Below are 24,857 nucleotides of genomic sequence, written 5' to 3'. Positions count from 1 at the left end.
AGAATAAAAATATTATTTTGACTTTGGAAATTTAACAAATAAAGTGTTTACGGGTTCATATAATTAAATTGCAATACCTGTGGCATTTAGCTATAGCTTAGTTTTTAACTTCTTAATGTATTAGGCTTTATACATTTATTGTCTTATTATTTTATGCATGTGGAAAATGAATTATATAACACTGCAGAGCTAACTATGGCCCTGTTCACACGAGGCGTTTTGGGCCGGGAGAGGGACGGATCGGGGCCGCATCAAACGGGCGCGATCACACAGCAACATCTGGCAATCGTGCCGTGGCTGTCCCCGATCCGTCCCAACCGCCCAAAACGCGCATCAAAGAAGAACTACCTACCTGGGTGGTTCAATTGAATGGGCCGCGGCAAATGCGGCCGTGGGATCGCCGGCGCGTCTTTTCGCCGGCGCATCCCCTGCCCCCTGCTGTACTGCGCATGCTCGAGCATGCGCAGTTTGGCAGCCTCCCCCTCCCCCTCATCTCTTCCTCCTTGGCATCTGATCGTGCCGGGGAGCGATGCGCCGCGGCTGAGGGGATCCGTGGGATCCCGCCGCGGCGTCTCAAGTTTGGTGCGGCTCTGATTAGCCGTGTTTCAGCCGTCCCGTGTGGCAGGGACCTTCGTTGTTTAAATGTACCATTCCTGAATGTAATTACACCCAGAAAGCCTGAACTGAGGTATAGCTGGCTTCCTCTTTTTATTCATATTTTATCACATTACCTTGGAAATTTTACAATATAGTGGAACAAAATGGGTAACAAATATTCTATAGGGATTTACAGTCACTAAACGTAACCACAAAAGTTTGCAAATATTTAGCAATCCCAGTGAGATGGCCTTTTTGTTCCTACCCACCAGGTACTACTTTAAAGTTTAGCCTTGTATAGAGTGTTCTTTTCCTGCTGCTCTCAGTAAAAGAGGATTTCCCCCCCTCATTGCTAGCTTGAGGTTTTAATGCATTCTTGGTTTCAAGGTCACAGCTTGATGAGTCAGTGGTCCACTGAGAGTCAGATGATAAAAATAAAAATACCATCATTTAATCTTCACTAGAGGTGTTAACATTATCAGTATGAAAATACTGAGGTGTTATGTGCAGTCCTGATGTGAAAATAAAAAAATGACTATACTTGAAACAGTATTACCTAAGGAGGTGCTACTGACCAAATAAATAAATGCAGAAAACCAGCAAAGAAATGGGGTCCTCCAAATATGATAGTAACAAAATGCTTTCAATCATGCACATTTCCCCTCCATACTATAGCTCCTGTTCCATATGGCTTTTCTCCATGCAGGTCCCATAATTCCCAGCACAGCCTTTTTAGTAGTGAAAGGGGACCTCCCGAACTTTTTTGCTATCGGAAAAGCTGGTTATATGCAACCCAGTGCACCCCCCCCCCCCGCAAAACAAAGACCTAAGCTATTGCTTTGAGAATGGCTTGTTTGTATATAATCATTATCTAAATTGGTATATAGATCATGTATTTGGGATATAGATCATGGATTGTTTCTGAGGGTTGGTTCCTTTAAGCAGGTATGTGTTGGAAGGAATATATGTATACAAAAGCAGGGTATGGGCAAGACAGAAAGTAATAGGAGCAGAAGCTGGAAAGTTCTCCAAAACAGAGCCTCCTGAGAATGAAAATAACATTTGTTGTTAGCAGAGAAAGGCCTCCTTCATTCTTTGTGATATAAAGATCAATGTATGGTACTAAGGGTAGGGCACCTGATCTACAAAAGCGATTGTGAAGCATGATGGACAGAAGAGTGAATAATATCTTTTCCTGAATTTGGAGAACTCTATTGACTTTGCATTTTCCGAGGTGAAGAATTAAGAAATTTTGAACATGTTTGAAGAGTCATAACATTTACTAATGTAAACAGTTTGAGAAGGTGACATTTAATTAATAGCGATAACAAAAGCGATGCAACATCACAAACTAGCAACTAAAAATGTTTGTTTCTAGTACTAAGTACCACTTCTCATATTACAGTAGAATTTTTTTTGCTTGATCAACATCATTTGCCACAAATTTAATCTTTAATGAAAACAGAAACATACACACTTTACTCCCTACTGATAGGCTTTGAATGTGTGATCTGTCTCTCTCCTTCTTTGTGCATACCTTAATTCACATTAACAGTTAGGTAGAGGAGGAGAGCTGCGGTGGCTCAAGTGGTTAAGACACTGAACGGCAGGCTGTGGAAGGTCAGTAGTTCAGCAGTTCGAGCCCCGAGTGTGCCGCATGACGGAGTGAGCTCCCGTCTCTAGTTCCAGCTCCTGCCAACCTAGCAGTTTGAAAGCAAGAAATTGCATGTAGATAAATAGGTACCACTTCAGTGGGAAGGTAACAGCGTTCTGTGGGCCTTGGTGTTTAGTCATGCCGGCCACATGACCATGGAAATGTCTTTGGACAGTGCTGGCTCTTCAGCTTTGAAACGGAGATGAGCACCGCAACCCTAGAGTTGGATTCGACTGGCTTTCGAGCAAGGGAGCCTTTACCTTTACCTTTAGAGGAGGAGAGGATGCATAAATTCTTTCTGCTCCATGCATGTTTAACTTACATATTGGTCCACCCATGTGTGAGCTGATCCCGGGAACAAGATGAAAAAAAAGCTAACTGGGTATGAAATTACATGTGAATCTAACTGATGGAATCTGTGGACAGATTCCTTTAATATTCCATATGCAGAGAGAGAAATTCAGTGTTTCTTACATTAATTTCTGACTGTTTATATGACGGTTTGAAACGTGATCTTCTTTTTCAAGAGAAGATACTTATTCTACCTTTTATTTGTCTGCATTGTTCCATTTGTGTGAGAAGGAATTCCCAAGCTGTCTTCAATAATATTTGGTATATCCTATAAAAAAGAAATCTTACTAATTAAAATGAGAAATGTTTAAGATAAGTTACTGAATTTTCAACATAAACTGTTACGTTCTAATGAATAAATCACTTTTATGCCCTTCTTGAAGACTAGTTTGAATGCAGAGTTAATTATTCCTTCTACATGAAACAGCCCAGAAATTAACATGTCCTCCAGGTATCCTCACCATAGGACTTTTTATAGTGTTCCTTGGCTTTGAAAATTCACCTCATGTCAAGCATTGCATATCAAGACAGAGCTCTTCCACCAGGCTTTCAACTAGGAGCCGCTCACCACTACCACCAACTATTATTACTTATAACATCTATGGTAGAGGGCTGGCCCTGCATGGAGATCGAGCCACAGCATTGTGGGAGGCTGGAATACCACTGAATTGGGATTTTAGAATTACATTCTACAGCACGCCACCTTTAATTTACTGAAGGAACGACCACCATTGCAAGCACTAAATTGTTAAATTGTTAACTGTTTACTGTATGATTATTTTATGATTGTTTTATTGGCACATGGTGCCGATAAATGTGAGCTGCCCTGAGCCCGTCCACGGGGAGGGCAGGATATAAATGCAATAAATAAATAAGTAAATAAATAAAATCATTTAGGATCTAGGCTAAATGTAATTTCTATTGGGTTTTTATTTTGGTGCTGTTGAAATTCATACTTGCACCATTTATTGTCTTTGCTGTTTTTGCACCCAGAGTCTTAAACAGCAAACCCTTGTCTCACAATAAACTTCATTCCACAGGAAAACATGGAAGAATTTAAAGGTTGCTACTGCAAAAGTTGTCATGTGATTTGACAACAGCTGCTAGAAATTTGGTCACACGCACGGTAGTTTGTTTATCTTTGTCTCTGAGTAACCAGGATGATTTTGCTTCTGAAGAGAAGAAATCCTCATTAAATAAAGGGGTGATTGGTCCATCTCTTAGAGCTGAAAAGTTTGGACAATTCAAGCAGAATATGATCCAAAGAGTCAATTTTACTGCTGCTGCAATTACAGAGTCAATCTGAGTATGAAATCCCATTAAATCTCCCTGACATCACAGCTGAAGGTAGAGTATTCAGGTATGCTAGCATGAATGCCCATCTATACTTTGGAAGAATTATCTCAGAGAGGTAGTTTGGCATTGTTATTGGAGGCTAAATGCCTACTGAAAAGGTTGAGCACACTCTGTGGGCTCTAATCGACATGCTCTTGTAGTCAAATTCTCTCAAATGTCTTCTAATGAGCTGTGACAGTTCTTGTTTACTCGTGACTCCTATCACACGTTATGGGTGATACCCAGACATAATAGTTTACGGTCCCAATCAGTTGTGTGGTGGTCCAGCTTGACTAGTTTGAGGAGGTTTTAGATCTGGGAGTCCTAATTTTCAAATTGAATGCTCTTCCCAAGGCCTTGCACAAATTACTATATTTTATGATTTTATTGTTTGTGATGTGACTTTTAATTTTGCCTTGAAGACTTTTTAAAGTAGAAAAAGGGGATTTTTAAACATTAAATAATTGTGGACACTTTGCTGTCTGTGGTTTGTATATTTGTTAAGTTTTTGAAACTTCGGTAAACAAAATTTAGTTGTAAGCCACCTTGAGCAGATTTCTAAATAAATAAGTCAAATAACAAAACAATTTGCTGTGCAATATTATATGTTAGTGGGGACCTTTGGAATTCTGACTCATGGTTGGTGGTACAACCACAAAATGGCTTCCACGGGAGGTGGGGACAACCACAAAATGTCAGGGCATTAGATTATGTGTAACTCTAATAGTAAGTCTTCAGCATTTCAGGAAGAAACTCTGCTTAACAGGATGTCTTTTTAAATGAACATGTTTTAAAATACTTTCTTGCATACACGGCTTGCCTTTGGTCATGCAGTGAAGTTTCTTGTGCTCTGTTGTGACAGCTGTTGCTGAAGCAATTTTTTTTAAAAAAAATCTGGACAGTCGATCTAATCTCCAATGGCCAATCAGAAGCCTTGCTGGTCAAAATTCCTATCTGGCTATGCCTACTTTCTAAAAACACTTGGTGGGCTCCAGGACAGATGATGGCAAGCACCATGTTGGGGATCCCTGATGTAGACCTGTTATCCACCAATACTTTAAAAACAGTGATAGTTAATAGAGTTTCCTTTTATTGTTTTGTGAATACATTCTCCATAACCCATCTGATAAAAAGATGATGTCAAGCAATCTAAATGCCATTATTATTGAATGATAGAAATTGATTTCTGTGCAACTTCCTGGTTATATAATGCTTAATGGGTCTAATGCATGGTTTAGAACAACAGAGAAATATGTCAAACGAGTACATTCTGCACAGCACTGAGAAAGTTAATTGGAAACTATTGCAAAATGCTTGATTTAAATAGGTATTGATTTTTATTTTCTATCATGTTTAGTTCCTTTCAGAATGAAGTATGTTTACTGCTGATATTTAGCTGCAACAAAGTTCAGTGTCCTGCTTCTCAGCTTTCTTCAAATACATCTCTAGTTCTTTTATTATGTAAGCTTTAAGAATCAATTTTCTTAAGAATGTTTGAAAATAAAAACTACATAAATTAGTCATGGAGAATATAAGCTGCTATGTACCTGAACAAAAGTTTCAAAGGGATCTCAGAAATCGAAAGGCTTTCACATTGTTTTCAAGGAAACAGCCCTGATGTGAAATCAGCCCCCTTGTTAGGGAATATGGATAAAAAGATAATTAGAGGTCCTTCCAGAGTCTGAGCAGCTTTAGATGCTAATGAATATCTGAAAATATAGGAAGTGTCGTTTGTGATCCATGTATTCATGCATGTCATTAATGTCAGACACTGCTGTCTGTTAGGGTTCAGATTAGAGCCATCTGTGTTGGAATGGAAGACTATATTTTTATTCATGGTAGTGGAAGATGGTTTAAAATTAATGTGCTGTTACCTATGCTGACAAACAGGCTGAGCCTTTCAAGGACTGGCATGGACCAGAGAGGTCTCCTGGCTTCATCCCCCCACCCCACTGCCCTGCAGCCAGAGACCAAAAGGTGGGGTGGAGCTATGGATGGTATTACAGGACCCTCAATTAAGACCTGCCGAGAGGTGTGGCTGCCCAGCATCCTCTTCCCTTCCATCCCAGAACAAGGGCCATTCTCACCTAATGGCAGATAGCTCAAGTAGAATTGTTTTTCTAGTCTTTTTAGTAGACTGCAGCCACAGGAGCTGTGTTTTAAAAGGGCACACTGGCATGGGGGAGAGAGAGACTGTTTTAACACTTTCTCTGCACACCTGTTGAAAATTTAGATTGGAGTCCAGGAAAACCTTAGAGACCAACAAGATTTTGGGGGTATAAACTTTTTTTATTGGTTTTATAAGCTATATCCTACATTCTAAAGGTAAAGGTACAGGGGGAAACCTATCACTAACTTATGACAAGAATATTTGTAAGCTGACACATGCCTACATCACTCCTGCAATAATATTGGTATTATCATAAACATAGAATTATAAAAGCAGAGAGATCAAACTTCTATTGATTAAAGCTTATTTACGCTTAAGAAGTAGTAGTGTAATCTGGGGGGGGTGAAACGTTTATCTCTTGGGCTTCTTCTTCCCTTTTGAAATTTTGGGTGCTGCTACTCCTTTCTCAGACTCTGACATTGAACTGCTGGAATCACTTGAAGAATTATCTGCTTCTTCCTCACTGGGTTCCTATCCTTCTTCCAGATTAGGGTCCTCGTCTTTATCTATGCCCAATTGTTTTTTCAAAATTTTTTTGGCCTTTTGGACAGAGGCAATTTTAACTTTCTTGTCATTGTATTTGAACATGATTACTTCTGGGAAACTCCATCTGTAGGTTATTGCTTTGTCTTGTAGGAAAAGAATTAAGTCTTTATACTGTCGTGTTCGTTTCCGGATCTCAAATGGAATGTCGTTCAGAATTTTAATTTCTTCTTCGTTGATTTTAAGTGTTTTCCCCACAATCATTCCACCTCTGTCACATGACCCTTTGGGTGGGAAAAGGGATCCCTATAGGCAGAGAGGAGGGGGAGCACTCCAGAGCCTAGAAGCTTCTTCAAAAAAGCTTGGAAACGCCTCTCTGTGGCTGGCCTGCAATCACACAGTCCCATGTGTGCCTGCACAGAAAACCACTCGATGAAGAGTGGTTACAGGTAAGTGCAACCCTGTTTGATGTGTGACAGGGTGTTAGTTAGTGCACAGAGTTGCTGTGGTAATGATACCTGATACTGAAGCAAGAGCTCACTCGTCCCTATGGTAGGAACAGTGGATCCGCCTAAAGAGTCAGCGTAGGAGTTACATTTAAATTAAAAGGCAACAGTTCTGTTTGCCTCATCTTTTCCTATCAGAATATTTTAATATATTTAATATTTTACATGCACTTTGTGTGCGTGTGTGGAAGGTATATGGGAAGGTTAAGGGTGGTGATCGTACTGTTGCTGGTAATAATAATGTACTCGGCACTGCCATGCTGTTGCTGGTAATAATAATGTACTCGGCACTGCCATGCTTTACTCAGGATTCTAGGGGTTTTTTGTATGTGATATCACACTGCAAAAAGTTGGAGATCCATCTTTATCTATGTGCTATAGATAATGGGATCAAAAATCTTACGGTTTCTAACACTAACAGATGGGGCAAAAGTTCAGAGTAGCCAAAAGATAAAATACTGAGTAAAGTATAGTTAACAAGATCATCAAGATTTTTATCAAGGATCCTTTTGGTTCACAGTTTAATCGGTACATACAATGGTTACAACTCTTATATCCCTTTATTGTATACCCTCCTGTCGTTTTTGAATTTGTGATATTTCTCTTTCTCCATTCAAATGTACTATTAAGTAAAAGAATAAAAATAAAAATGTTAAAAAAAAATCTTCCTGGCTTCTAATTGCTCCACTAATATACATGGACCTCCACATTAAGGTTCTCGTGATGCTCATCTTGTTTTATCCATTTTACTTAGAAACCAGGTGTGCCATTTCAGAATTTCCTGTGAGCTTTTGGAGTTAATCAGAATTAAATTACAGTGCAGCAAAGGGTATTAAAGATATTTCTGGTGGTTACATTTTTAGAGTTCATATATAACTACATATGTAGGTGCTTCAGAGGAATAATATGCACACTGAAACATTTCCTGCCTCCCTGAATGACACCCTGTTTTTTTTTTTTAAAAAAAACCCTGATCATTTGTAGGTGATTTAATGACTGTTCATGGGTCACCAATCCCAGTGAGTTCCTATTGTCTAGTCAGAGAGTGGGAAGCATTGTTCTAGTCAGTTCTAGTCTAGGATTTGCTGGAAGTCCTTCCCATTCTTTCTCTCTCCTACCAGGAATTTTAAGTAGACAAATGTCTTTTCAGTCAGAGAAAGCTGGAATTTGTGTTCTCTGTGGCTGCGCATTGTAGCTGCAGATTATAAGCAATACATGATGGCTTTAATGACAGATTTAAAATTTTTAAGAGTTTAGGGACTTTTGAAGGTATTGATTCAATACCATATGTACTTACAAGCTCCCTTTTTAGGTTCCCAACTGTTAAAAATAAAATAAAAGCTACCTGGTCTCTGACTGTGGAACACAGAAAACACTGTTCATTTAAGATGATTGTAAATACCCTGCCATGCCATCCATTTAAATATCAAGCCACAGTGATCAGCCTAACATAATCCAGACTACAACTGTGTCACATGCAGAGAAAAAGAAGTAAAAGTGCACATAGAGCAGACAAGTGGGCACCTGCAAGAAACATGTGGGAGCGGCTATCCCATTCTCCCCACCTCTGTCTCTTCCCCTCCCCCCCCCCCTACTTCCCTCCCACTCTTTCTCCTTCCTGTCCCCCCTTTTCTTACTCTGTCTCTCCCCCCGCCATGCCTGGCACTTCCTTTCTGCCCCCACCCCATCACTTTTTCTGCCCCTGTCACTATCCCTACCTCCCACCTAGTTTCTCTCCCCCACAGCAGCAGTGGCAGCAACCACTCTCCAGGAATCACAATGGATTGCCCAAATACAGAGATCAGTTCCTCTTAGGGTTGCCAGCTCCATGTTGGGAAACTCCTGGAGATTGGAGGTGGAGCATTGGGAGGATGAGGTTTGAGCTTGGAAGTTACCTCAGCAGGGTATAGTACCATAAACTCCTCCTTTCAAAGCAGCTATTTTCTCCAGAGGAACTGATCATGTGGAGATCAGTTGTAATTCCAGGAGATCGCTAGCCCTCACCTGGAGGTTCAAACAGCAGAGATGCACAGAAGGGAGTAAGTAATGCAAAAGATACAAAAGATCAAACTATGCATTAATAATGAAAAATATATTCAACAATCAATGAGTATAATAATCAAAACTTATATAAAAAATAGAGTAGTTTTTTAAAAATGCAATATAGTAATCAGAAACTCAAAAGTACATGTTCCAAATACAAAAACAGTCCTATTAATGCACCTTCAGAAATAGTTCAAGTCAAATTCCTCATAAAGTGCAAAGTCCAAATATAGATGTTTATAATTTCTCTTCACAAAATCTTCATCTCGCAGCTTGTGAATCCACAAGGCTTCAGGAATATGCCGTCAGCTTTCCATCTCCTTTCCTCCTGCAGATTTGGAAAACTGACCTTTCTCCACAGTGGGGACTAAAGCAGTTTACATTATCCTCTCCTTTTTATCCACATAACAACCTTATGAGGTCTGAAAGTATGTGACTGGTCCAAAATCACCCAGTGAGCTTCCACAGCAAGATGGGGATCTAAACCTGGGTCTTGCAAACCCTACTCTGAAGTTCTGACCATTATACTACACTGACTTTCATAGGCTGAATGCTGTTGAACAGTAGCAAGCACCTAGTGGAATCATGCAAGTCAGGTGGTATCAAGTCACCCAGAGAGTGCTGCTAGGCCTAGGTTTGCCAGCCTCCAATTGGGACCTGGAGATCCCCCAGAATTACAACTGAACTCCAGACAACAGATATCTGCCCCACTGGACTTTATTTGGTGGTCCCCTATGCAAATATAAACCAGGGCTGACCCAGCTTAGCTTCCAGGATCTGATGAGATCCTAGCCTGGGCCGACCAGGTCTGGGCTCCTATACATACCTGTCTTATTTGAAGATCTGCATTGGGGCTTTTCTCAGTGTGACCCCATTATTTGTAATTTCAATGGGTGGATCTGTAGAATAGGGTCCTTTCAACATTAACAGCTTGTGGAACTCCCTCCCCAGAGACATTCACCTCACTCCTCCCTTGATGGTGCTACTGGATCAAGTTAAAGGCTGCCTCCATAAGGAGAGATTTTCTGTGTAGCTTTGCAGTTGAGCTTCCATGTAGCTGTTCTACCCATACTTTTCTGTGTTTCAGCTGCCCTGTCTCCATTTCTTCCCCCTGCCACCAGAGGGCTTTTCAGACTTAAAATAGGTAAATAGGCAATTGCTAGCTTGCTACAATGCAATACTTTTATAACTATCTGTCTCCAAGATGTGCTAACTTCTCAACAGGGGTAAATCTAGAAAGTGGAGCGTTAGAGGACGATATGTGGATGCTCCAAAAACCCACTGGAGTTTGGATGCCAGGCCAGAGCAAAACCTCCTTATGAAAGGGATGCTTTTTAGGAGAGCTTTTTTTGAGTTCTTGGTTAGATTTTTCTGTTGTTTCTGTCTTGTTGCAAACATTTTTAAAAATAAAATGTGCTGACACACTGTCTAGAAAACTGGAATGCAAGTTTTGAAAATAGCCAATTATGATCTTTTCCTGGGGGCAAGACCTTGATTTGTCACTTTCTCGTCTTCCCTACTGCACCTGGGATGCCAGAGGGAAAACATTCTAGGATAGGATATGTGGCTTAAGTATTAAACCCTCCCAACTTGGAGTCCCAAGCCTGTGGCTGATAATTGAGATGGGAGATAAACTGGATAGAAATAAGATGAGGCTTATTTACTGCAATAGGAGGTAAGGGAAATTGTAATGTAAAATGGAAATACGGGATTTTAGCTCTTAATCTGTACATGACAAGAAAACCCTTACTTGTCATGTTTAATAACTTTTTACAAATAAGCACAGACCCCCCCTACTGCAACTTTGTAACACTTTATACCTTCAGTTACTCAGAGGGGGGGGGGGGGGGCTTTATGAGAAATCCGATCCCTGTACTGAGATTATTTCGCTCTACTGTTCATTCAGCCGTTGTCTCTAACTGTCCACTTCCAACTGTTAAGCACCAACTAATTTTAATTAACTCTCTGCTTTCCAGCCCACCTCTGCTGTTGGTTGTTGGAGTCCCATGGTCATTGGCTTCTGTGTTGCTGGATTCCCCCACCCCGTCACAACATTATAGACTTCCTTCAGCTTGCTAAAGCTGCTTAGATAACATTTGTTGTGACTTTGTTAGTATGTTTAGCAAGATCCTGTTGTCTATTAAATGTGTTAAGTGAAAAATCCAATAGTTCTTATTGTGATATTTTCTGAGTTTATTTCACCTTCTGCCCTTCTTTATTTGAGACAGAATAAGCAGCCTAGCGTTTTTTGGGGGGCCTCACATGTGACAATATTTGAAATTCTGACGTGATTCAAAACTCACGTTGGTAATAATGCAGATTTAATTTAAGCATGGCTTTCCCCTGATTCTTCTGTTGCATTATCATTCAGAAAAGAAAGACAGTTGCTTGTGAAAGCTACCTTTTTAAATGTAATATCCATTTTATTAGAAAGCAAACTAGATATTTTTTTCTAGTGCTATATCTTTAAAAACAACTTCTCTCATATTTTATCTTCCTTCTGAAGTATTTTTAATTTACATTAAAATCCCACATTTAATAGTTATTTCTACATTGTTTGGTGCTGGTGATCCTGACCAAGAGCAAACTGAGACCAGATGGTTGACAGAAAGCGATACCACCTGGTCTGTAAAAATTGCCAAATGTGTCCCTCCCATGTTAGTTTGCAAGGAGAGAGGAGAGCTCATGAAAGTCAAGCTATATGTGTATGAATTATCCAAGAGAATATTGGAATATTGAAGGAGACAGTATAATTTTTGAGATCCTTCCTTCCTGAACAAAGCTATTACCTATTCCTTTGGTTTATTTCTGTGCTTTTATTTCCGGAATAATTATTGCAGACTTTTGAATTTCCTTTAATATACCTGTTTGGGTGGATGTTAGTGTGAGCACATATTTTAGCAGCAATGATATGTTGATAAGAATATATGTTCCTGGACATACTCTGTGTCTACTAATGTAATTGAAAGCCCCCAGTGGCTGGCCGCCAGCAGGACCCTGGGGGCTGGGATGTGGGAGGAGCACCATTGGCCAACAGCATTGCATCTCTTTCAGGAACCACAGAAGTGAGGTCACTCTGCTGTGTTGTTGTTGTTGTTGTTGTTGTTGTTGTTGTTGTTATCCATTCAGTCATGTCCGACTTTTGGTGATTCTGTGGGCCAGCACTCTGCTGTAGGAATTGCCATACCATAGAGTTTCCAGCAATTCCTAGAGCAGAGTGATGTCAGTTCCAGGTTTTCCCTGGAAGTGATGTAATGCTATAGCAATGATGACAGTTCCCCCCCCCATCTTGCCAGCCACAGGAGTTGTAGCAGTCAATGAGAGCTGGTGGCAGGAGATCTCCTGCCTCCAGCCAGTAAGTGGTCCCCCCCCCCAGTACTGTGGTCCTGCTTTGTTTTGGGCCCATGCAGTGCTTCTAAATGGAGCTGCTACTGGGAACCTACAACTGAAGCATAGATGCAAGTCCCCATGGCCAACTTGTGTAAAAAGTAAGGTGAAGTTTAGCCCTCTGTTGCTCCTTCAGTCAAACTAAAGGAGTTCCTTTTTTATTGAAATCCTTTAGAGTTTTTTTGAACCTATACTGTTCTTTGACTGCAAAGTTTTTATTCCATAATCCTCATTATTTTTTTCTTTAAAAACAACAACAAAAACCCTTGTAGGTGGCCATGGAAAACTTATAGGGAGAACTGCTCAGTTAACTGCATGATACAAACCCTCATACTTTTTGACCAGATGTTGTTATTTTGTCATCTTGTGTGTGTTCTCTGTGTGTATATTTTTGTTGATTGGGGATGTGGATACGATGCCAGGGTTAAATTTGGAACCAACCCTAATGCTTCTACCTACAATTTTCAGGCCATAGCCATCAGGGTTTTTTTGGGGGGGGATAAATGAGAAAAACAGATGCATATTTTTCAAGATATCTTCACATTGATGAATTCTTGGAGTAAAAAGAAGAGAGGGAGAGACTCAGGAGTATATCCTAACACCTATCACATGACTTTGAGGCAACTGACAACAATGAAAGCAACTGCAAACAGATTTAAACGTAACTTCATACAAACATCAGTGCAGAAATTGAAATGAAACATAACAGTAGTGAACATGCTATTAACAAACAATAGGAAATGATGGAAATATTTAGATGTTGAATGCAGGAAAAAGAGGAGAGGGAGAAAGAGTCTGTCCACTGTTCTGATCACAGAGCACCTAAAAATCCAGTGTGGCATTATATCGATCCTGTATGTGGAAGGAAACATTAAAAAATGTACATCTGATTTTAGCATTGTATCATTGTTGAAGTAGCACACTGTGGTAGTGTAGTCTAGCCTTAACCAGGGAAAGCAACCTCACTTTCCATAATACCCTCGCATGCACCAAATAAAATGCATTGTACACAGGCATGTTGGAATCACCCGTTCGGGCTTCAGCAGTACAGGTTGAGTTTTAAGAAAACGTATTGCTAGTTTTACATGTGTCTGATTATACTTAAAAAACAGCAACAAAATATCAAAAATTAATTACTGATACGTTATGTGCAGTTAATTGGTGGTTATGCTAGTATCTTAATATTTTGTTAGCTGCTTCAAGAATAGTTTTATGGAGAGGTGGAATGAGGTATTTAAAACAAATAACAGAAATCTTTGGGGTTGACAGGGAAACCAAATGGTTTCAGCTAGTATTCCTGGATCCAACATACAGCTGTTCAGCTACAGATATTTTAATTAATTAATCTATTATATATATATCCTAGGAGCTGCGGTGGCTCAAGTGGTTAAGACGCTGAACTGCAGGCTGTGGAAGGTCAGTAGTTCAGCAGTTCGAGACCCGAGTTGCCGCATGACGGAGTAAGCTCCCGTCTCTAGTTCCAGCTCCTGCCAACCTAGCAGTTTGAAAGCAAGAAATTGCAAGCAGATAAATAGGTACTGCTTCGGTGGGACGGTAACAGCGTTCCATGCGCCTTGGTGTTTAGTCATGCCGGCCACATGACCACGGAAACGTCTTCGGACAGCGCTGGCTCTTCGGCTTTGAAACAGAGATGAGCACCGCAACCCTAGAGTCGGACTCGACTGGCTTTCGAGCAAGGGAACCTTTACCTTTATATATATCCTACTTTATCTCATGGGCTTAGAGTAGCTTTCAGTAGGTTTTCCAAATGCAAACATTTCTGTCTCAGCAATGTAAATAATTATATAGTTTGTTAGATAATGAGGTCAATGAAATTTTAAAAATTGATGCTATATGGTATCTAAAAACAAAAAAGTCAAAGTACCCAATAAAATGACACTGGTTTCTGCAAGCATTTACTTGCTATGTGGCTATTTGTTGAAGAGGTACAGCAGAACATAAGAGAAGCCATGTTGTATCAGGCCAGTGGCTCCTCCAGTCCAGCATTCTGTGTCACACAGTGGCCAAAACCCAAGTGCCATCAGGAGGTCCCTAGCAGGCTCCAGAAGCCCTCCCACTTAATGTTGGATGACAACATCTACATGGATATAGGATGACTACTTAAGTTGATGGTGCAAAAAGACAAAATAAAATAAAATAAAAATAAGAACATGTAGTTCCATAGCAGTATATACCAGGTCCAAGCCTACTGATGGTTACTGCCAGTGAGAGACATCTCTGAAGTTTGGGGTAGGGTTTGTATTCAAAGCATGAAAACAAGGATAGACATAGAAGTACCAGGATACACACTTCTTGGTTTCCAGTTTGATCTGGGAAATCAATCAATCTTCATCTGCTTCCATCAGCAGAGGGAGAGGGGGGTCACATTATATGATAGTTGGAGCAAGTTGTGATTTATGGTGCATGCTGTAAATGTTACCATGTTTTCAAGGACAGTGCCACACTCTATTGGTGTTGCCTGTTCTGCAGAATGGGAATGAGTTGGATGGGGAGCTGTGCTCAGTGATGGTGGTGCTGTGTCCGGAACGCTACCTATGAGCTAAATGGATCTTCAGTTTATCATTTAGGAATGTCTGCATCTCTCCAGCACTAGCACCTGTTGACTGTCAGAAAGCAAGCAGAAAGGGGGAGACTTAAGCTCTGTTTGTTATCTTTGTTTATCTTTAAAAAAATTACTGTTCTTTGTTCTGCTCCATGACTAGACTGCAAACTAGATCTGTGATGTGAAAGTGCAGACAGAATCATTCTTAATAAATGGAAGATGACACAATCAAGTGCTGTCTTTTATTTATGGTGTTCAGTTAAAATTATACTTCATCTGATAGGCTGTAGAATATAATGAAAATGCTTTTATTTCTGCATATCTTATTTGGCAGGTCAAATACAAACGAGACTTTGAAGAAAGCAAGGGAAGAGGCTTCAGCATTGTAACTGACACACCAGAACTGCAAAGACTGAAAAGGACGCAGGAGCAAATCAGTAATGTATGTGACATCATTTTCAGTGATACTAGATCTTAAGAATGGTACACAAATAAAAAGGCATGATATGAGGTTGCAAGTATGAATCTGTGTGAGTGAAAAAACTGGATTATTTGATGTGTTGGTATGTTTGGGATTAGAGCTTTGTTTTGCTTACCCAGTACATTGGTAGTGTGTGTTTCTCCTCTCCAATACTAAAGATGGATTTATTATTTACACTTGCTGTTAAAAATCTCATAAAGAAACAAATCCTGTTTTTACAAATAAGAATATTTCTGTTATGATTCCTTTTTTAAAAAAAGACTTCAGTGCAATAGATTTTAATATAAATGATACAAGATAGAAATTACAGAATAATATTCCACATAACTTCTGTTTGTACAGTTACCTCCACATGTATTGTTAATATTTAATTTTTCAAGATACAGCTACAAAGTGGATTTGTGAGATACAAAAAATATCATAAAATAACTGTAGTGTTGGAAACATTGCAGCTGAACTGGAGAGAGAGATTTAAGGAACAGAGCAACTCTGGTTTGTGACAACAGAGGATTTTTTGTCTATTCTGAATCCTTTTTTTCTTGGAGGGAGGTAGCATCTAAAAACCTGGGAAAGGTAGCTTCCAGAAGGATACTGTAAGTTGATGGGGAAAACTGGGTGAGTGGTGGTAAAATGTAAAGATGCAATGTGACTGGATACAAGAACAACTTTCAAAAGTGTTCAGAATTGCTAGGTTGAAGTGCACACAGGAGTACAAATGTTCACCTGATCTTTGAAATAGCTGCACATGTTCTGCTTCTTATCCTTTTAAATGCATTTGCTGTCATATCAACAAATGATTACATCACACTTTGGGTAAAACCACTGATTGGATTTGAAAACTGATGCTACACACCATATAGCAAAAAGATCAAGAACAATTGGTAGAACTGTGTGCTCCCTTCTCCAGAGTCTAGCCCTTCCTCGTTTTAAAAGGCCCCCAGCCTTTTAATGCATAGGAGGCTGATCATGGTTTATGCCAATCTGGGTGCATAATGTGGCCTTGCCCATGGAGCCAGAACATAGGGTTGCCAGGTTTTACTTTGTCACCCGTGGGGGGTGGGAGGGAGCTTTCTGGGAGTCGAGAAGCAGGGTGACATTGCTGTGCATGACATCCTCGATGCTCTGGTATTTTGGGCAAAACTCCAAGGTAACCCTGTTGTGTTATCACGTCAGGGATGTCACGCCGGGTCATGGCTGGTGGGAGCAGGGTTTCCCTCCACCAGCCAGCTGGCTGGTGGTGGGCTGGAGCCTGAGAAATCGGGGGATCCCCCACTCCCACCTGGGGGCTGGCAACCCTAACAGAACATATTCCTTACCTATCAATAAGAGATGGCAAACATAACATCTGCAGTTGTTTACTGGATAGCTGGTGTCCATCTTTAAAAATCTCTTGTTACCCATCCAGAATTTTTGAGAGCTAGTGCATGAAACTTGTCACATATCTCTAGGTTTCAATCAAATGTCATGTTTAAATTAATTAACCATGGTTTGTTGAACTAACTACAGTTAGTGCAGCAGATGATCAACACTAATGGAAATCTTTCTGGAAATCTGTTTGCCTGCTACCAATGAGAGCCAACTGCAATAAGAGTGGCAAAGTACTACAACAAACATAAATATTCATGCTGTTTATTGAGATATTAATAATTAATATGTACAGTGCATTGCTTGCTGTGTGATATTTGACCTTAAAAGGCACACATTTGGCCCTTTAGTTCATTCTTTTATGAGAAAAACAGTAGATAGGATGTCATGGATTCAGTAGTAAGAGGGTATGAAAGTATGTGCTTAGTGTTTGTATAATATTTTGATATGATTTTAGACAAGGTTGTTTTAAGAGATATTTAATATAGATGAAATGATACAGAAAAACAATTCTTTGTGATATAAATAAAAATATCCGATTACCTTTGCACTGACAAAAATGATTAGATCATTGATAGGAATGTGATGTGGATGGAATGTTAAACCTCTCAGATAATCACTTTTAATTCACCATACATATAACTCTATGAAACATAGATACTGTGAAAAGCATACTTCAATCTTGAAAGTACCATGCTACATTAAAATAAAAGGTTCTCTTAGCCATTATCTGCTTTTTAATAACTTTTCAAGAATACATTTTAAGAAAGTGTCTCTATCAGTCCTTAAGGTAAGTGAATGGGCTTATGTCTTGCTTTCCCACTTTAATATGAAGCTTTTCTAAAATTTAGATGATCTTGTTCATTATATAGAGGAACTTTTTACTACTACTTGTTTTATCTTTTCCTAGGATTTGCAATGTTAGATAATTAAAGAGTGTCACACCTACTTCATCATACATTTAATAGTTCTGGAGCAAGATAGTTAAAATCTTGAATAGAAAGAGTGACAGATAAAAGAACTGTAAAATACTAACCATTTGATGCACTAAGCAAAGCTCTGCTGAGTGGGCCACAATGCTACAGGTTCTTTTCATAATCCTACTGCCAACAAGACCAACCATACACATGCGGGGTACATTTATGAATCATAGCACACTATGCTAGCAACAGCAAATAATCAAATAAAAGTATACAAAACCTGCCATAATACCTCACACATGGGAGGGAAAGATCTCAACTGAAGCTACAGGGTGGCAAGCCAGTCACTTCAGAGTTACAGAATAGAAACATAGAAATATAGAGCTGGAAGGGACCTCAAGGGACATCTAGTCCAACCCCATGTACAACACAGTAAATTCACAACTATCTTTTCCCCCACTGCCCCAGTGACCCCTAGGAAGGCAAAAAAACTCCAGGATCCCTGGGCCAATCTGGCCTGGAGGGAAATTCCTTTCTGACTTCAGAGTGACAAACAGCATTACCCTGGATATGTAAGAAAGGTCCACGAGAGTTGAACAATAACCCATCCCTTCCTGCCCTCCCTCTCATGAATTGCCCAGTAAACCTGGTCTTCCCAGGAATGGCAAGGAGGAATCTATTACCAGCGGTAATGCTTAGCTTCGCTGGTGCTATGATTGGAGAGTATGTAAACAAGCTTGGTTTCTTAAGATGTTATCTTTCTCTCTGGGTTTCTTCCTTGGATTGTTCTGAGCTTCTCTTGGCTAGATGGTCTACTTTTACAGAGATAAATGTTTTTATTGTTTTCAGCAGAGAGGTCAAAAGTTCCATTACACTGTGCATACTATCACATATGAAGCATTAAGCAAGATTTTAGCAATTCCTAACTACTTCATTTCCATCTTCCTCCAGACTACCTTCACAGGTTGCTTCAAGCAGCAGTTTCTGTTTTAAATTATTACTTCACATAAATTTTCTGTTCATGCAAGAGACCCCATAGACACTTTGACCAGTTTAACCACACATTTCTTAACTGATTCTTTCTCTCACTTTCAGATACTTAGAGATCTTTCAGAAACTGGCTCTGTCCAGTCCTCAACCACAGCTTAGCACAGAGGTGGCCAAACTTGCTTAGTGTAAGAGCCACATAGAATAAACATCAGATGTTTGAGAGCCACAAGACATGCACAAATATTACACATAGGGTTTTATTGAAAAACACACAAATTTGCTTTTTATTAACATTATGAAATGAGACTGCCAAAAACAAAAAGTAAAAACAGATATTGATAATATGCATTTGTCCAATGATGTTTATTTATTTGCTAATAGAGCAAACACATTTGAGAAGGCATTTAAAGTTAAAGTTGCTTTCTTTCTCTGCTCCCCCCCCCTCAAGCCTACCCAGGGAGGGGAACACTGGCTGGGGAAGGAAAGACCAATCGGGGAAGCATGCCTCCCCTTTGCTTCCCCAGCCACCATGCTGGGAGCTGCACAATATGTGTGAAAGAGCTGCATGAGGCTCCTGAGCCGCAGTCTGGCCACCCCTGGCTTAGCAGATGACCTGTATGACACTTAGGTATCCTTACAGATGGAAACATTCCATTATCATAGCTATAGCTCCTGAACTTTTAATTCCACATTCTGACTTGGTTTTGGCGTGGGGTGTTTTGGACCCTAAATTCATAGATTCCCATGCTATACTATAGCATTACTGTGGTCCTAGTATCTGAATAAAACTTTGTTGGTCTTAAAGGTGCCACTGGACTTAAACTTTGTTCTCTCATAGTTTATTTAAAATATTTCTATCACTCATTGCCCCCTGAACAAGATTCTGCTAACGAACTTATTCATTGTCAGAATCCAACAAATGCTCTACAACAGGATTGAAATCCTAAAACTACCAGCTTCTAAATTCAACATAATATCCTTAGAACAAGTTTGTATTTCAGCTTTTTCTAAAGACTTTAGGGGAAGACACCATCTTTCTTTCCTCAAGAAGGCCATTGCATAAAACTTGAATACTGAAAAAAGAAAACAAGCCCCCACCATATACTGAATGCTCAAGGTATTGACAAATGTATGTCTTTATCAGGTTTACATCTTCTGCTTCCCTCAGAAATATAAATAGAATTTGTAAATTAAGCAAGATGGAGCTAACCTATCAAGATGGAAGTTTGTCATGGAGTATGTATTTATATACTGTATATACCCTGTCAAACATGAAGCGAAGCAGAGACCTTGGGCAGTGAATTTTTTTTTGAGGGGGGGGGAGGCCAGTGCACATCCATTGCTACCCCTGTTTCACCACTCTTCTCTCTTCTTCAGTCTCACCCCTGGATCTGCTAATGCTCTTTCTTTCTTCACTTCCCCAGGCAAGAGGTTGTAAAGTCTCATTTGGCATGCACAGCTTGCTGCATTGTGATTTTGAGAGATCTGGGGGACAAGGAAGGGAAGGGGGGTTAGCTGCTTCTGATGGAGGCAAAGACAGTAAGAGATAGATGGGTGTGAAGAGTTGGGGTCGAAGCCTCCTTTGGCACCCCTTATTTGATCCACTACTGTTTTGCTGAATATTAAAAATGTAATTTTTGAGTAAATAATACCTCCTAAATTTAGCGAGAATATGAACCATAGAAGTACCCCCCATGATTCCGAAAGGATTATTTTGTCCTGACAGTCACAAACTGAGCGTCTTGTATGGATTGCTGTAGGAGTATTAAATAAATTAACTGCCTTTTTTTAATGACAAGTTTTAGACATTTTGGTTCACCTTTCCATGGTTGGATGGACATTTTAAATTGCTTGTACATTTTCCTATTTGTGTGGATTGATGTAAGATGCTCATAAATTATTTTTTTCCAATATTTCAGATCTGAACTATTTCATAGGGAAAAGCATGCTGAATTTGTGACCTCAACTGTGTAGTGCAATAAATGGCATTTGTTTCATTTTGCCATTGTTTTGTTTCTTTGTACTCAGTAACTTTCCATATGTTAGTATTCCTTTTCTCAGGATGTCAAGTGTCTATAAGATTCATGACTATCCAAAATAGGAAAGGGATTTAGAAAATAATTATAATAATTTCCCAAGATTTGTGTTCTGATTGATGTTTTAAATGTGAAGAGAAGGGGTTGTTAAAAGGTAGGTAAGGAAGAAGAAATCCTATCCTTTGAAATAATTTTCCGATAGTGGTTGTAGCAGCAGTGGTAAGTTTTAAAAGGCCCAGAAAAACATATTGCTCATGGCAATTGGATTTTCATCAATCATTTATGTAAAAATGGCACTTTATGTGTGTGTGTTTGCTTGTCTTGGTGTTTGATTTGGTACCATGTAGTGGAGAGCCATTGAAGAAGATACCAGTTTTCTTGAACCTGGTCTGTAGAGGAGATGGCGAAACCAATGAAGAGCATACTGCATTTCTGGCTTGAGGTAAGCCCTGGAATTGGAAATAGCTTCCAAGTTTAATACTTGTAGTACTTGCTTCTGAATAACATTTTCAGCCCCAGCCAATGAAAACAGGTTTTGTATTATCAGGTTTTCTCCTCTGCTGACATGGACTGTGGACATATGGTATACACGTAAGCATTTGTTTTAGAAATGTCAGTGCTGAGTGTGGGTATTTAAAATGGAGCAATCTGTCTGTAGTGATTCTGTTTTGCCAACACAGTTAAATATTATACAACTTTTTGTCAAATTTTCATTATTGTTAATTTCTTAATTTTAAAATACAATTAAAATGCCTTCCTCCCCTGTAAACAACATAACAAATTAACAAACAAGGGGTTTTTTTTGGGAATTTTCTCATTTTTGTTGCAGCCTCCTGAGCTCCTGCTTCCCAAGCTCTTTCTGAGAGTTGGGGTGTCCTCCAGGATGACATCTGAATGACTCTTCAGCTGCAGAGAACTGGCAAAAAATTAGAGATCTCCTCCTTGTGCATGGTCATGCTAGGGACATAATTGACTCCAAGCCAATAGCTTTTAAATGAACAAATGATTCATCTATGTAATTGCTGTAAAACTCTTTTTCAAAAAAATATAAACAACATATCCAGAGATGTGGCCTAGTTAGTCTGTTAAAGAAAACAACAATGGGGGTCTACTGTCATATTAAAGACTAGCGAGCATATTTTGGTATAAGGTTTCATGGCCAGAGCCCTCTTTGTTAGGATCTAAGCTAAGCAAACAGAAGTGTGTGAAACCATAGGCTACATATAAAACATTTCTTTGAGTTGTTGTCTCATTTCTTAACTGGATATTTTCCCTATATGCATAATATAGAATTTACATAAATTGGATGGCTCTTACCATTCTATTCCTCCAGTGTCATAAGCCTTTCACTGGGCACAAGGGCCTCTTGCATCTGCAGATGCCTCTTCATGTAGATGGAATGAATTAGTAGGACCCATTTTCTTTTCAATGCAGAAGAATATAATCAAGGTGATAACTCATAAATACTGAAAATGTTTTTTCAAAATCTTTAGCTTGTGGTGCTTTTTGGAATTCTGCAAGTTCCACCAGGTTGGAGCCAAACAAAATGTGTAACATTTAGGTAGGGGAAAATTGCACCTTTTCCCCCTACCTAAATGTTACACATTTTGTTTGGCTCCAACCTGGTGGAACTTTCTGCCAAACAGCATCCGTGCCCTGTGGGACCTGTTACAGTTCTGCAGGGCCTGCAAGGCAGAGATGTTCCACGAGGCGTTTGGTTGAGGACAGCAACGGTTCCATTCTGGCAGTCCCACCCCCCTCCCCTCCTGTGAGATAGTGGTGTTATTGGTTCTTTGTGCCATCTCTAGCTATATTTTTGTTTGCCATTGGTTTTAACCTGATTCTAATTGATGTTTTATGATTGTTGTGCACTGCTCTGAGCCTAATTTACTGGGGGAGAGTGGTTGAAAAGTTGAATAAAATAAAATAAATAAATAAACTGCACTGGGATAGTTTGAAGACCACATTTAACCCTATTAATGTGACTAAATTTAGTATTTGCTGATGATCATGCACTGTGAACTGCACTGATAATTTCCAGGCCCTAGTCACACATTTAAAAAACAATCCCATAATTAGAACTTGTTGGCACATTCGTTCAACCTGTTTACTTGCTCAAGCATAAGCTGTGCTCTGAAATTGATAAAACAGATTGCAGAGAGAATTGGCAAGAAAAGATGCTAAAATCAAGCCCCTGTAGCACACTTGTAGTTTGCAGAGCTCAAGTGCTTGAATGCACTAATATAAGAGACTTACTCTACTTTGAGTGGTGTACATACTAATCTCCTGAATCACTTAAATAATTCAATCCAGTTTTGAGAAAGGGATGTGTTTTTGATTTCCTTTTCCTGATTTAATAGAGTCTACTGGTTTGAAGTTTTAGAAAAAGGAGGGGTGCCTTAATAATTTTCCAGCGTCTTGAATTCCATGGAATAGCAATGAGGTAAGAAAACAGAGTTTTATATTAAGCTATTTACATTGCCATCATATGCATAGCTTTCTAAGTCCGTTGAAGTCAATGTACTTAGAAGCCTGTCAAGTGCTTACTGTAGGTGTGCAAGATGAAGTCTTGTTTTGTGAGGTGGATTGTTCATGATAGGTAGCTAGAACTTGGCAGGCACCCTCAGACATCATGCTATGATCAAGGATTGTTTCCTGAGTAACTCACCATTTGTTGTGCAGTGGGATAGTTTCTGGGAAGAAGTGCTTACGGTGCTGAGCAGCACTGGCCAAAACCAGTTCATACGGCTCAAGGCAAAGGGCCATGAAGTTCAGCATCTCATGGCATACTCCATGTGCAGGAGAGGGTAAGCAAAGCTGGCAAGCATTTGGAGCCAGGATGGTGTTGTCCAAATGAAGAGAGCCAAGAATGACTGCCACTTTCTTAATTCACAGTGCAATCCTGAGCACAGTTATAGCTTTCTAAGTCTATTTATGTCAGTGGTCTTAGAAGCATGTAACTCTGCTGAGGATGGGTCTGTAGGTGTGCAAGCTGAAATCTTGTTTTGTGAAACTGTTTTAAGTAGTGACTTTGGGAACATTTTCATTAGTTTTTTTTAATTATTAGAGGTTGTGGAGAAGGTTCATAAACCAAAGCCTAAATATGTGAAAACCTATGCATGTTATTGGTAAGCTCAGAATTTGTAGCTGCCATTTAGGCATGTCCTTGGCATTTTCATGCCTATTAGATGCTTATTAGGAGTGAAAGCTTTCATATAGTTGGTAGTTTCATCAGCTGAAGTTTTAATTGTACACACACACCCTGTTGCTTAATTGGTTGATTGAGACCGAAGGGTATATCTCTGCCTAGACTATACAAACATAGAAACCTTTCAGTATTTTCTATTTGGGTCCCGTTCACACTAGGCGATTTGGGCCAGGAGCGGGACAGTTCGGGGGCGGATCAAACCGGCGCGATCACAACACAACATCTGGGAAGCGTCGAGCTTCCGTCCCCGAACTGGCCCTTCCCCGCACAAATCCGCCTCAAGTTGAAACCACCTACCTTGGTGGTTCAACGGGAAGCCGCGCTACAAACCGGGCATTTGGTCACCGGCGCGTCCTTGCAACCCCGGCCCGTAGCCGAACGGCGCATGCTCCAACATGCATAGTTCGGCCGGCTCCCGGTCAGAGCCGTGTTTTCTCCCCGGAGTTTGATCGTGCCGGGGAGAAAAGGCGCCGCGGCGTCTCAACGTTGGCGCGGCTTTTAAAAGCCGCGCCTTTAGAGGCTTTTCCCCTGCCGTGTGGCAGGGGCCTTAGTGGGGAAAAAGAAAACTTAGCATTTCCTTCACTTTTTATCTAGAACTAGCATATAGTTTACCCTTCAGGGTGAAGTAAAGCTACCATGTCTTTGCTACCTGCAATAAGAATTACAGGCAGCTGAAACTGACAGTATTCAGTTGAAGTCAATGTTAATATTCCTTTTAAATTTAGATCTTCCACAGTATAGATCAGAGGTTCCCAAACTTATTTGGCC

General features: G+C 39.9%; 1 protein-coding gene across 1 annotated transcript in view; it reads left to right on the top strand.

Moving 5' to 3' along the window:
• Positions 1 to 24,857, top strand: part of NEBL (nebulette) — a 215,919-nt gene that overhangs the window by 77,601 nt on the left and 113,461 nt on the right. Inside the window, exon 4 of the mRNA XM_015410010.1 lies at positions 15,424 to 15,531. Coding sequence (XP_015265496.1) covers positions 15,424 to 15,531 — 108 coding nt within the window. The remainder of the gene's footprint in view (positions 1 to 15,423; positions 15,532 to 24,857) is intronic.

Source organism: Gekko japonicus, unplaced genomic scaffold (genome assembly GCF_001447785.1).
Source record: "Gekko japonicus isolate JY-2015 unplaced genomic scaffold, Gekko_japonicus_V1.1 scaffold101, whole genome shotgun sequence".
In the NCBI taxonomy this organism is placed as follows: domain Eukaryota; kingdom Metazoa; phylum Chordata; class Lepidosauria; order Squamata; family Gekkonidae; genus Gekko; species Gekko japonicus.
Note: the sequence above shows the minus strand (reverse complement) of the source record. Positions and strands in the feature narration are given on the sequence as shown.